This window comes from Hippoglossus stenolepis, chromosome 12 (assembly GCF_022539355.2).
Source record: "Hippoglossus stenolepis isolate QCI-W04-F060 chromosome 12, HSTE1.2, whole genome shotgun sequence".
Classification (NCBI taxonomy): Eukaryota; Metazoa; Chordata; class Actinopteri; order Pleuronectiformes; family Pleuronectidae; genus Hippoglossus; species Hippoglossus stenolepis.
The window spans coordinates 20432540-20447256 of NC_061494.1; the positions used below are offsets into that span (position 1 = coordinate 20432540).

Below are 14717 nucleotides of genomic sequence, written 5' to 3' on the forward strand. Positions count from 1 at the left end.
GTGTGTGTGTGTGTGTGTGTGTGTGTGTGTGTGTGTGTGTGTGTGTGTGTGTACAGCAGGATCAAACAGGAAGTGCTGGCTGGACTCAGGCAGGAAGAACATCTTCACAACAAACTCTAATATTAGAGCTCAGATAGTCTCAGGATGTTTGGACGTCTGTGTGTGAGCGATGAGCTTGTAGAGAGACACACACACACACAAAAAAAACACAGGTCAGGTTAGGACGTTACATTGACTTCCATTCATTGTGGGCCTCAAACCTAAACCAGAACCTCAGAAACAAAGTTTAGTCTCGTTAGGACTGGACTGTGGTCTCATGAAGGTTTGTGTGTGTACAGGAAAACACACATGCACACACACACACACTCCGCCCTGTTTCCTCCAGTGCGACTCGTCCTCGCTGACACTCAGTCTTATGTTCCCTTAATGAGCTTCATGAAGAAGCTGCTGCCACGGTGTCCACATGAATTAGATGAAACAGAAGGAGCGTTTTCACGTGATCATATGTGTGTGTGTAATGTAATTTCACTTCACACACTGCAGCATCTAGAAGTTTAGATTTGCCAAAAGTGATCTGAGCTCATTTAACTGAACCTCTGACTCTTGTATGTGGAGAATTTACTGAGGGAGACACAGACGCCTCTGTTTAACAGGAATGTTGATCAAACTAGAACATCGCTCACTAGAGTTCATCCGTCCACCAAAACCCAACTGTCTCATTTTGAAACCACATTTACATTCACCAGATCCAGATATTTGGATCTGCACCAAATCACACACACTCACAGATATCAAATCTAAATAAGTCAGTTTGTTAATCATGAACGATTCTGTGAAAATTAGTCCATAAGTCTGGACTGAAGTTGATTATCATTAAATTATTGCTGGATTTCACTTTGGCTCTTAAGTCACTAAAGTTACAATTCACTTTCTCATTTCTTTAAAATGAGCTGCAGGAAATGTTTCTTCACTTTCAAATGGAACCAAACAAGTAAAATCTAATTAATAAGGAATCAATGCAATAACATGAATTTAAATTAAAGTTAGAAGAAGGGAAGTCAACTCAAAGGGATTCAGATTTATTATTAGTCTTTCATAGTTATTTAAAACTTAATTATTTAAGTTTCCAGTTTTATCTTCAGTGTGAACAGAGAGGCTCCTTCAGCTCTCTCTCTCTCCAGTGTTTGTCTTTCTCTCTCGCCCTCCTCCCACTCCGCCCCTTATGCTAACGAGTTAGTGACATCAGCAGTGAAAGCGAGGGTTGTGATAGGCTGTTGGGAGGAGTGGCTGCTCCTGCTGGCGACCCCCTCCCCCCTGGACTGTGTCAGCCTGAAGGTGTTTTCAGTGTCTGAGCTGCTGCTGCTGCTCACAGGAGGACAAGCCCTCTCTCTCCTTCTCTACCTCCGTCTCTCTCTTTCTGTTTCCTGCACTTTGTCTCTGCAGCAGAGTCTTCTCCTCTTACTGGGCTGCAGTGTGTGTATGTGTGTGTGTTGACGGAGGGTGGGTGGAGGATCACTGGATGGAGGGAAGGTGTGACATCTGAGGACAATGACATAATGGATGGAGAGAACACAGGAGCATGATGCTGCGTCTGCTGAGCCAGCGATTCCTGCGACCACGCTGGTGAAACATACACACAGAGAAAGAGAGAGAGAGAGGGAGTCTGCAGCTCTTCTCCTATGTCTCTCGCCCTCTCCATCGCTCAGTCCTGGAAGTGTTGAAGAAGAGAATCGTCATCTTCCTCTGAGTTGAGCTCAAACTTGGATTATTTCTCTACAATATTTGAAGCTTTGGTGCTTTTGAAACTCAGGTTTGAATCATTTGAGATTATTTTATTCTCTTAAAAACTCATTTATTCATCTGTAAGCTGAGGTTTATTCTCCTGGATACAACTCAGTCCTGTTGGAAGCTTTTCTCTGCTGTGAAGAACTTATCACACAACAAGTCAAATTTATTTTCCTGGACAGAATCCTGTTGAAACTTGAGCTTTGTCCTGTTGCAGAGAAAACTAACACTCTGAGTTACGTTCAACTGGAAAGTGAAGTTTCTCTTCGATGCCTCTGTGGACTCGTCTCCTCTAAATCTCCCATCATCCTCTTTGGAGTTTCACCATGGAGCTTCAGAGCGCCACCAGCGGTCTCCCCGGTCCCCTTTCGCTCTCCCCTTCCTCAGACTACGCCGGCCCTCTGTCACCGTCACCGGGCGACCCCGGCCCATCTTTCGCTGCGAGCCCGGGCCGGTGTCCGAGCCCGAGTCTCAGCCCCATCAGGGGCCCCAGCCCGGGCCTTGGATTCTCTGCTCAGGCCGCCTTCAACTACAACCAGCTGGAGGGGAGGTTCAAACAGCTTCAAGGTAAGACAGGAGCTCCAGCCCTCAAAAATCTGTAAAAACATCTCCAAACAGCAAAGACACCATGAGGATGTGTTGGGGGAAGTTCCAGGTCGTGCACGTGCATCATGTCCGACTGTTAATTTGCATTTTCACACGTGGAATCATTCAGTCGCGGCTTCACCAGATGAAGTGACACAAAGCAAGGGAAGCAGGAGGGAAGAGCTCGAGTTTCTTGAAACAACTTCAGGGGGTCGAGAGTCGGAGAGGTTTCACTGAGCCGAACGAGAGCAGCAGCTTTTTAAAACAGAGAAAGTCTCTGAATATAAAGAGAGGAAATAAGAGTGAAGTTGACTGAGGAAACAAACCTGAAAGTTGCAGACAAACCGCAGCTTTGTGTCCATGATATAAATCTGAATAAGCTTAAATTATGTAGTTATCTTCTTCTGATTAATCCTGAAGATGATCTGTAATGAGTTATAACAAACCTGAATATACAGTTAGAAAAGTTCTGTCGTAGTCAAAGTTTAAGTGCTTTAAAAGAGTTAGTTTCATTTAAGTAGAAATTTATTTTAATTTATGTGAAATTGTGAAATCACAGCCTCAGTCTCTCTGTGGATGATTCAGCAGATCTGATCTTATCTAAGTATACTCGGTGTCAGAGCCGCACCCTGCTGCGCACACAGTCCAATGCAGAGGCTGCAGGGTACTTAGTGCCTTGCTGAAGGGCAGCAGGAGGCGACACCAGTGTTTTTTCTCATTCAACTCCCACACCCAGATTCTGTCAGATGGTTGTGATCTGACGCTCCAGTCACATGGACGCCTGTCGTTTTCAGTCTCTCTGAGAAATGTCCTGTTGGTTTGTCACTTTTTATATCAATGAGGGAGTTATTCAAACACCCTGGGATTTTTAGATCGTTGGTGTGACTGCATTCATTAATAAAACTGACAATGGGAAAGTTTCATTTTTCATTAAATATTTAAACAGTTTTTTACATGTCTCATATAATACACAACATATGACCCATTCTTTTTTTAGACAGATTTTGAGATAAATAAAATAAAGATTTAAGTTGGTTGGTTGGTTGATCAGTCGGTTGGTTGGTTGGTTGGTTGGTTGGTTGTTTGTTAGGTTTCCTTCACTTTTTGTCTGATGTGTTTTCAGTGGTTGTTTCATTCTTCACTGATCTTCTCTCAGTGTTGTTCTGTTAAACAAACTCTTCATATGTGACGTTGGTGTTTCTGTCACTTTGTTCTTCTTTGGAGCACAATGTTGTTGGACGTCTGTTTTTTATCATGATGTCTTCTGTTGTCTGACAATAGTTAAACCAGTGAGTCACAGCCGAGTCTCTGTTAGAGGAGATGATTTCATCATCTACTCATTTGACAGACTGGTGTCACAGAATGCTGTCACAGAATAACACGCCTAGTTTCTTAAGTCATTTCACATGTAATCACTATGTGTTTTGCACTATGTGTCATGATTGGACCACAAACCGTCCTGAAAGCGACACTCTCACCCAATCACATGAGATCATGATGCATTTTAATCTTTTTAATCTCTGTCACATTGTTGGAAAAACTCTCTTCAGAAACTTATTGCAACATTCACTAGATGAAAGTAGAGATGTCGACTGTTAATGGTTTATATTCATTCTTCAGAACATCTCAGTCGTTCCAGTAAATGTCCGTCACCATTAAAATGATTTAATACCAAAATGGTTTTCCTTGGAGAAACACTTCAGTGGCTGAATTTAGCTGAAGGTTAATGGATCCAGTTTTCTGATCGCAGCCTCGATGACGAGCTGAAGCCTTGAAACTCCCGGATCATCCTCCTCTCTGAAAGCGTCTCTCTGGCTCGAGGTCACGTGAAGGTGGACGCAGGAGGTTTTATAGAAGGAGAATTATCTTGCATGTTATCTTTTGAGGATCATAAAGTTTGGTGATAAGATAAAGAAAGGTTTAATTATTGATCAGCCACATCCCAGCAAATGAAGCAATGTCTTATAAACCATAACACACCTTTTTCCATCTATATACCCAGTACCCAGTTTGTTACAGGTTAGGTTGTAGTGGTTTGTGAGGAACTTCCAGAGATAGTTTAATCGTTTCTATGGGTCTTTTGAGGTGGTAAAAATCATTGATTAGGTTTAACAATTGTGTTTTTTATAGTTTTCTGATCAACTACAAGGTTCTTGAGGAGCTTTTAGGAGGTTCTACGGGTCTTTTGGATCTTAAGGTTGTTGAGAAGGTTCTACATGTAGTTGTGGATGTTCCTGTGGATAATAAAGTTCTAGAGATCGATTAGTAGATTGCGGGGTATTTGTCCGGTGCTAGGTCATTGAGAGGGTTCTACATTTGTTTTGGAAATATTCTGGTCAATGACGAGGTTCTAGAGGTTCTTCAGTAGTTCACTTTTTGTGGATCTACAGGTTTTAGTGCTCAAATGGGTCTTTTAGGGGGTTCAGGGGAGGTCTGAGAGTTTCTAGGTTTTATTGGTCCTACAGGAGGTTTATTTAGGGGATTTCATGGTTGTCTTGGTGATTTAGCAGTGATACTGTATGTTTCCTGCCACCATCACATCAAATGAAGGAGGTTCCTTTGGGAGAGAGTCTAACATTTCGAAACATTACTAACACACTTTTGTTTAATTTGGGTAATTTGCTGCCATCTGTACAAATCAGAGAACTTCATCAAGAAGCCATCACTATGAAACCCAGACGGTCCCTTAAATCCCTTTCACTTCTCATCCAGGAAACCCTCAGATAAATAAAAAGGTCTGGGACAGGGTTTTATGACGTAAGTCGTTCAGCATTGAGTGGATATAAATTCTCTGTTTGTCCCATGTGTGGCTCAGGTGGTTCAGAGCGGCACCTCACATCCTCAAATTCCCAGCGGGGCGATGAATACGGAAGCAGGCGGTGATTATTACACTGGGAGAACTGAAAGGAGATGAGGAGCAGGCTCTTCCACCTCATTAGGGGGAGTATTGAGTGAACGTCCTGGTTAAAAATCAAGCAATTATGGAGGCCGACAAGTCAACAAATTGCCAACTGAACTGACTCATGGGAGATTTTTACACAGAGCAGGAGTCTGTTAGCAGTTGTCTGATAAACGGCTCGAGGGAACAGTCAAGGATGATTTTCTTTACTTTTATTCTGGTTTAATGAGACATGAAGATGAGCTCACCCCACTGACTGACTCTGCTCAAAGGCACTTCGTCAGGCAGCTGTTGAACTGACGGCCTCTCAGTTAAAATCCCTCTGGACTACATTCCCCAGACTTCTGCAGATTTTTGGGAGAAAGGTCGAGAGCAAAAACAGCATTTCAGACAGACGTTATTATCCTTATAACGATCCTTATCGTTTGCCTCTGTAAGATCTGTCCATCAATACGAGCGTCTAACGCTTTATTTTGACGTTTGTGGTGGGTGGGGCTCGAAAAATTGATACATCATGAATTGATTGTTTTGTTAGAACCACACAAACCTTCCCCTGAGATCACAACACACACAAACACACGCCGCCATGCTAACAAAACAAAACCATCATCCCTCGCTGCTCCCAGCATCCCCCTCTCTCCTCTGTTGTCCCGAGCCAGCCAATCAGAGGACGTCTCGGTGGTTTGGGAGCCTCTGAGCTGTGTGTGTGTGGATTAACGTGGGCGTGTCTAACATGGTCTGGATGGAACAAACATATCCCAGCCTCTCTCTCTCTTACTGTCTAAAAGGTGTTCTTCTTCCCCCCTCCTCCTCCTCTTTCTCCTCCTCCTTCACCTCATCAATGTTTCATGAGCTTCAGCCGAGCGTCTGTTACTGCCCCGATCACCCTCCCGCCTTTCCTTTCTTCCTCCCTCCCTCCCCCCGTCCATCCTCTTAGTGAAATTAAAGGAAGCTTCTTCTGTCTCGACCCGATAAAGCTCACACAAAGGTGGGATGATAAATCACTCGTCCTCCGTCGTCACGGTCAAGTTCTGCTCAGGAGACGCCTGTGATTCGTCGTTTAGCGTCTGATACAATCTCATGATGCACTTATCACCAAATTATCATATAAATAGTAGAATTATAATGATATTTAAATGTAAAAGGATTTTATCATTTGTTTATAAACCAGCCTCCAATCATGGGTGTCCACAAACATTAGCCTATATATAATAATAATGGGTTTATAACACAACGTCAGTTAAGCAACTTAAGGAAACAAACAAAGTTGCCGAGAGGCTGAAGGTCGGGTTGATTGATTATTAATTTAATTGATTATTAAAATATTTGCTGTTTACTTCTTACAGCTCTGAACTTCTTGAGGCCACAGCTGTCGACCATCTCGATGTGATCTTCCTCTTTCTCTCTGATGGCAGCATGAAAAATATCATGTTTACGTTACGTTTCTCTAAATGACGGCGTGTTTCCTGCAAAGTTTTCATGGTTATTTAAAAAAAAAAAGACATTTCCTGAAAAGACGAAAAGTCTGGAAACAATTCAGAAAGTTTCACCTGAGGTCGAGTCCGGTTCAGTTACACACAGAGAGAGAGAGGGAGGGAGGGAGGCGGATAATAGAGACATTGTTGAGTGTTTGGGCAGAAAGTGACATGAGTGAGTGTTCGAGGAAGAAGCTGTGTGTTTTCAGAGTGTGTGTGACAGTCTGAGGAAGAACAGTGTGTGTGACAGGGAAACCACTCTCCTTGTGTCCGTGTGTGTGTGTGTGTGACCACGTCGTCTCGTTGGATGAAAGGACCCTTTGATTGGAACGCTCCACTGAGCATGCTCACAACAGCAGAGAGGGGGTGGGCCTAAGTTAGGCCAGAGAGAGAGAGATATCATGAAATAAAAACATGATAACATGTGTGTGTGTTGTGTGTCAGCTGACGGCCTGAACCCTGTGACTCTGACAGACACTTAATAGGAGATGATGGACGTGTGTGTCGTTGTGACGGCGTTTCATTAACATGACGGTGACAGAGAGCGTCGATCTTCTCAGAGCTCAGGAATGTGACGTTCACACGGTGACGAAAAGTAAAGAGGACGAAATGATTTAAATCACCAGAGGTTTTGTTACAGCAGGCTGCAAACACACACACACACACACACATTGACACACATATTAACGCACAAACACATATTAACCAACATTAACATAAACTTTTAACACGTTGACACACACACTTCACACACATGAACGCACTAAGACGCATATTAATACAGACAATAACACACTTCAACATACATTAACAATCATTAGCATGCGCAGTAACACTCACAAACACACATTAATACAAACAAACTGAAACTTCTCAAATCATTTTAGTCCACATACGATGTTCTGGTTTTAAAACTCCTCACTGTTGCTATAGTTCCCTTCAAGAGACCGGAGCTCAAAGTGTTAGAGACGGAGACTGAAAACATTTTACAGTAATTACACTCATTGTGAGTCTCTGAATAGAATGTCTCCTTTAATTTGTCGTTGGAGTCGTGATGTTCTCCTCCACGTGTCAAACTTTGCTCCTCGTCTACTACTCAACATATTTTTAGCTTTTCAGCGACGTCTAATTTCTGAAACAGTTTAATGAAAATAATGAACTTGTAATTTGAAACTAAAGACGTGAGACTGAACTGGACTGAACCCAGTGAACAGGACGTATGTTTTCAGTCAGTTGAACAGTCTGATCATCAGTCAGTCAGTGTTCAGCTCTCAATGCTCCTCTGTTCCTCAATCTGGCTGTGTGTGTGTGTGTGTGTGTGTGTGTGTGTGTGTGTGTGTGTGTGTGTGTGTGTGTGTGTGTGTGTGTGTGTGTGTGTGTGTGTGTGTGTGTGTGTGTGTGTGTGTGTGTGTGTGTGTGTGTGTGTGTGTGTGTGTGTGTGTGACACACAATGTCTCGTTCACGTCCAGTCAGAGGTCAGTGTGATTGGCTGAGGGTCTGACAGGCTCAGTATTGTGTGGTGTGATTGGCTGAAAGGATCTCGTGCTGTGTGTCTGCAGCATGTGGAGTTTCAGCTTCTCACTCAGCAGAAACAGGACGTCACTCAGAGGAAGTGTGTCCACACTCTGTCTCCTCGTTATTCAATATCCCAATTCACCACAGAGCTAATGATGAAGCTAACGCTAAGCATAGTGTTAAACTGGGAGAAAGTAGGTCCAACATCTATGAACACATGAGGCTTTTTACCTCAGTGACACACACGATCGTATAACCTTATTAAAATACACACTTCCAGTTTTGCACTTCCAGGATTCCAGCATTCCTGATCTCCCACAGGATGAGCAGGGAGGCCGCGAATATTACCATTACTGTGTGTCTGTGTGTGTGTGTGTTCGTGTGTGTGTGTTTAGTTAATGTCATGCGATCCACCATGAATGGCCCAGAAGTGGGTTGGATTTGGAAACACACCAAAGACATGGGAGAGTGAACACATTCGTGTGTGTGTGTGTGGTTGTGTGTGTCTATAGTGGAAACAGATGTTTGATATGTTTGCTCTGTGTAACTCTCAGACACACAAAGTCTCAACTGACGCTTCAACCGGCCATTATTGTCATTATTGATTGAGCTGTTGAATTCTGTTTTCAATCAATATTTCATTCCATGACGTATTTTCTGAAAGTCTGTCACAACTTCAGAGTAAAACACATTTGCAAATATCTTGCTCAGTTCAACCAAAATTCAAAATACCCCAAAATATTGATTCAGAACTGATGTATGACAAAGAAGGAAACTCTTCATTTTGAGGCTGAAATCACAGATTATTTGACTTTGTTTCACAGATGTTACTTGAAAAATAATGAAAACTATCAACTGTCTTCACCTGAAGGATTTGTGTGAAGTTTGTGTGTGTGTCTGCTTCCCTGTGCACATTACTGCTAACACAGAGGTAGCATGTAGCTGTTTTCTGACATGAAAATAGTGTCTGGGCCTTTTCTTCTACGTGTACGGCTCCTGAGATATTTGTATTGTTCCAGTTTCACGTCCGTCACGTGTTAGAAACCTCATCAACACGTCCACTCGCTCACTGTGAAGTTTCCAGACATTTTAGTTGTAGGCTGCAGTAAAAGTTCCAGAAAATGTCCAGAGACACGGACTCAGACATTTGTTCAGGAACATGTGTGTTCTTCAGTTCAGGTCTGAAAACCGCTTAAAGTTACTATTAGATGAGAAATGAAACAGTAAGTGTCCTCAGACATATCCTGAAAATCCCCCACACACACACACACACACACACACAGAATAGATGTGAAGGTGTCAGTTTGGTCTGGACGATTCCAAATTAAAGATTTATTTCTGACCTAAATCACATTGACGCACACTGTCTGGACTGTGTGTGTGTGATTGTATGTCTGTGTGTGTGATTGTGTGTCTGTGTGTGTGTGTGATTGTGCAGTCCTCACTCAGGGGAACACAGCTGTGGGTTGATGTCAGTTTTTTTTTTTTTTTTGCCGTGACTTGAACCTCCTAGGCTTAGTTTAAGCCCCGCCTCCTCTGACCTGCCGACCCTGACCTTAACGTCAGAGAGAAGCTGATTGGTGGAGCTGGCGAGGTTTGGAGCAACTTGGCCTGAAGGCAAAACTCAGGACAGAAACATTATTTACTGTTTGGTTAAAAAAATCTAATCTGTTCACAATAATTTCCTTTTCTTTTCTTTCCTTCCTTTTCCATTTTTCCCGTTTTTCTTTTTATTCTTTTTTACCTTTTCTTACCTTCTCAGTTGTTTTGTACCTTCTTTCCTCTTTTGTTGTCGAATTTCCTTTGTTTGCTTGGTCCTTCCTCTCCTCGTTGTCACTTTCCTTTTCCTTTCCTTTTATTCTTTTATTCATTTCCTCTTTCATTCACAGTTTCTTCTTCTCTTCTTTCTTCTACTTTTCAATTCTGTGGAACAAAATACAATTTCCTAACAAATTATTTTATGAATTTATATTTTATCAAGCAACGAGTTTGTGTGTAGGTAGGTGTGTGTGTTTGTGTGTGTTGGTGTGTGTATTGAAAGTCTGTGTGAATTCTTGTCATAACACAACGTTGACATTACAATGAGGCTGATACATTCACACAATGATACAAGCCGTGATGAACCTCACATGATGCTCAGGCTGTGCATTCCTGTGTGTGTGTTTGTGTGTGTGATGCTCATTTAAAAAGGGGCGGAGACATTGATTTTTCATCCCCATAGAGACAAGCAAGGCCACACCCCTGTGTGTGTGTGTGTGTGTGTGTGTGTGTGTGTGTGTGTGTGTGTGTGTGTGTGTGTGTGTGTGTGTGTGTGTGTGTGTGTGTGTGTGTGTGTGTGTGTGTGTGTGTGTGTGTGTGTGTGTGTGTGTGTGTGTGTCCTTAGGCTCAGGTTAAGGTCATCCTCTAATTGTGTGTGTGTGCACATGTGTGTTATTGACTCACGGGGAGACAACACTGTGTCCTCTGGAAACACACACAATGCTGTGTCTCGTACATTCAGCAGTATCTGTAAATCTATAAAGGTAATTGAAGCCACTGACATTGAGTTCTGCTTAGCTGTGTGTGTGTGGTGTGCGTGCGTGCATTATTTAGCTTAGCTTAGCACTCACAGGTCAGACCAGTGCTAACACTCACCTGAAATGACTCCTGCTGGTATAAATCCCTGCTGTTCATTAATCTGCCCGGTTACAATTAATTAAAGGACGGAAAAAAAGATAAAGAATAAAACTGTTTCCTGTTGGTTTTTTTTGTTTGAGTCAATAACAAAGTCCCGACTGTAACTTCACCAAACGAGTCTCGTCTCTAAACTGATGTTCTGTAAAAACAACTGTACTGGAAATACAAAGCAGAGGAACTGATTAACAAACTGATAAACTGATATATTGACTTATCGCAGAGAAACTGTTTCTGTATTTAAGTTTCAGACAAAATGACCAAAAATATATTTCAGTTTGTCCAACAGAGATAATTTTTACCTCCGACAAAGAGGTTATGTTTTAACCCCTGAAAGTTTTTTGTGTTTACTGGATTACATAAAAAGTACTGGATGTGTTTCCACGAACTCAGTGAAAAGATGTGTTTATAGCACAAGAAAGAACTCATTACATTTTCTTTGAATCTTTTTCTTAAACCTTTTGAGATTGGACGTTTTGTTGATTTCCCAGGGAATAATTCATAGATTTTGTTTTAAAAATTAGACGTATATAGAGGTCTGATTTCTATGGGTGTAATTTGGTGCAGCTTGACTGGACATGAGGGACTGTTGGGTCTCGGTGGAAGTTTGAGCTCCACTGAGCGATGTTCTCGTTAAACCCATTTCCTGTTTGGCTGTTGTAAAGCAGACGATTGGCCCGTAGGGAGGAGGAGGCGGCAGGATGTGTGTCACGCAGCCGCCGCCATCTTTGGCATCATGGTCCCTTTATGACATCTCTCTTAATGCCAATTATAATTAATTATAACCAATAACACCAAATCTGATGCCAGTATTTGGGAGTCGTGTCCAGGGGCTTTTTACTGATAGAAACAGATACAGAAAAACAACCAGTAGAAGTAATATGGTCAATAACTGGAACTGTCTTTATACAGCGCTCGTCCTTCAGCTCTTCATTATGTCGAGCCAAAACAGATGTGTACGTGTACATGACACATGAGTCGAGATCTCCTCCTGCTGCAGCTGCTTCTTTGAATATAGAAAGAAGAAGTGATTTACACACACACACTCGCGGTTCAGCTCCAACACACACACATACAAAACGAACGTTTATTCTATGGGTGTAGTCGAGCAGTTTTTGTGTGTGTGTGAGAGTCTCTTTTCCTGCTGGGACGAGCAGCTGCTTCATTTTCTGTTCAGGAAGGGGAAGCCCCAACACTCACACACACACACTAAGAAGACCAAATACCATGAAGTGGACACACACCCCTGCGTACAATAGGAAGCATGAAGATGGAGATAAGATGCACGCACGCACGCACAGTAAAGTACAGTATGTGCTGAAACAAATGACCGGTGCTGTGGATCATCTGATGAGGATGTTTCTAAACTCTGAAACACCTCTGCCTGTTTTTAAAAGTTTGACTCTTCAGCAGCGACCGACACAGATGAGAAATATTAGATTAAACTGACTGCACCTTTTTAAAAACGTCTGATTCCACTGACAGATTCTACTTTTGAAATGTATTAATGATCAGATCTCATCTTTCACATTCCGTCACTGCAGCCAGAATGATCTCACTTGTGTGTGTGTGTACGAGCACGTAGGGTGGATGTAAAATCTAGGATTTAAACAGACTCCTCCACACGCCCCTCTGTAATCAGCTCACTGTCGTGTGTAGTGTTCCTGGCTCCGTCCACTGTTGCTTCTGACCGCTCGCAGACACCGTGACGTCTCCTCCACATATTTACTGCAGCTTCACTTTGATATCAGACATTCTCCAGTGTGTTTGTGCTGAGTGATAAAGAAACTGAAGGCCAGTCAACAGTGAAGCTATTGTCCTGCTACACACACACACAGGCACACACCCTGAAGGTCATGAGTTTATATGAATGTTTGTGTGCATGTATATTACAGGCAGGGTTTCTTATCAGTTGTGTGTGTGTGTGTGTGTGTGTGTGTGTGTGTGTGTTTGTGTGTGTGTGTGTGTGTGTGTGTGTGTGTGTGTGTGTGTGTGTGTGTGTGTGTGTGTGTGTGTGTGTGTGTGTGTGTGTGTGTGTGTGTGTGTGTGTGTGTGTGTGTGTGTACGTTTGTGTGGGTCTCAGTCTTGTTTCCTTCCAGGGGTCAAACAAAGTCTATTCTTATTTTCTGAGGTCACCATGTGCACACCTCTGTTTGTTGATAGTTTTGTTTGCGTTTCTCTTTATCCCGTGTTCTGTGATGACTAATCTCTCTCTCTCTTTCTCCCTGTGTCTCTTGTCCAGATGAGCGTGAGGCGGTGCAGAAGAAGACATTCGTGAAATGGGTGAACTCACACTTGTCCAGAGTCTCCTGTCGCATCACCGACCTCTACATGGACCTGAGGGACGGACGCATGCTCATCAAGCTGCTGGAGGTCCTGTCAGGAGAGAGACTGGTGGGTCACGTCGCTGTCAGGGCTTTTATTGTGAAAGAGGAGCAGGAGAAATGAAATGAGCTTCAGACTCTAATCATCTTTCTTTTGTCCCTTTCTGATTCTTACTGGTGATTTTACATGTTGTTCTGTCGTCGGGGGAAGTCCAAATATTCTCTTTATATATTAAATATTCTTTTTTTTGTCTTGACATCAATATGTAATAAATGAACGTGGTCCCAGTCAGAGACAACGGGAGCACAAGGTTTATTATGCACATTAACAAATGAAATGTGCATCTTTTTATGAGCTCTGTGATTCATCTTCTTAAGAGCTCTGTAATAAATGAGTCATTTTAAATCAAGTTAAACGTGCAAAGAAAATCGAATCACTTTTATTTACCAGGACAAACTGGAAGAGCTGATTTTTAGATGATTCTTCGCTCCATACAAATTATTTTGTTTGTATTATTTTCAGCGGCAAAAGCAAAAAAGAAATCAGTGTTTCAGTTTCTCTAAACTTTAGAACAGATTTAATGAAAGTCATTTTAACTCTGTTCAGCTCACACATGATGTAACAAGTTTACAATTAGAGTAATAAATTCTCTCTAATAATTGGCGATTAATGTTAAGTCCTGTCGTAGATTCACGGTGGTCCTGTTGGTCGTTGTGGTTTAGAGAGATGCAGTTACTGCCAGTCTCCCGTCACCATGGCAACAGGAATCTATTATCCTTCGTGTCTCTAAACGTCTTCTTGTTGTCTTCTCCTCGTTCACGCTCTCTCTCTCATTCTGTCAAACCAAGAGACATAAACTCAGACGCACTCGGTCAGAACGACCCGGTGTGACCCTGCCTTCCAGAGCCATGAGCCAAACTCTCTTCTTCTTCTCTTTCCTCTCTTCTTCTTCTTGGCCCGTCTTTCCCGTCTCTTCCAATCTGACCTCCTCTCTCTCCATGGTGCTGTCATCCGGTCTTCTCACAACCTGTCAGACGCACACAGGAAGAAAACACAACTGCACAGTCAGTCAGGAAGTGTAATACACTATGTCTTTTTTCTGATATTATTATATTTTAATTACAGTTCTGTGAGTCCTGGTTTGGGCAGAGAGTTAAAGAAGAGAAGACAAAATGAGAGAGAGCTGAAATAAAGGGCAGAGGGATGGTGAAGTGTTGAGCAGGATGGATGGAGGCAGTAACAGTGTGGGGGGGGGGGGCAGTTGAGAGTTGTGAAGGAAGTCATTGAGGAAGTTTGAGGCTTCACACGGAGCCAAGACGCCTCCAGAAGCAGCAGAGGAATCTGATCTGAGAGCGAGAGGCTGAATTACACTGAACAACAGGGGGCGTCCTTCATTGTTCTGTCCATCATTTATATCCGTTATAGAATGAGTGAAACTAAAACTTTGATGATTAGTAAAT

General features: G+C 42.6%; 1 protein-coding gene across 2 annotated transcripts in view; it reads left to right on the forward strand.

Annotated features, from left to right (window-relative positions):
* LOC118119438 (spectrin beta chain, non-erythrocytic 1) overlaps positions 1-14717 on the forward strand; it is a 77243-nt gene that overhangs the window by 33215 nt on the left and 29311 nt on the right. The window contains exons 1-2 of one of the 2 annotated variants that reach the window (XM_035173432.2): positions 1381-2352; positions 13175-13326. In XM_035173432.2, coding sequence (XP_035029323.1) covers positions 2112-2352; positions 13175-13326 — 393 coding nt within the window. In that variant the 5' untranslated portion in view covers positions 1381-2111. Of the gene's footprint in view, positions 1-1380; positions 2353-13174; positions 13327-14717 lie in introns of those variants that run through there. The other variant, XM_035173433.2, reaches the window with a different exon arrangement.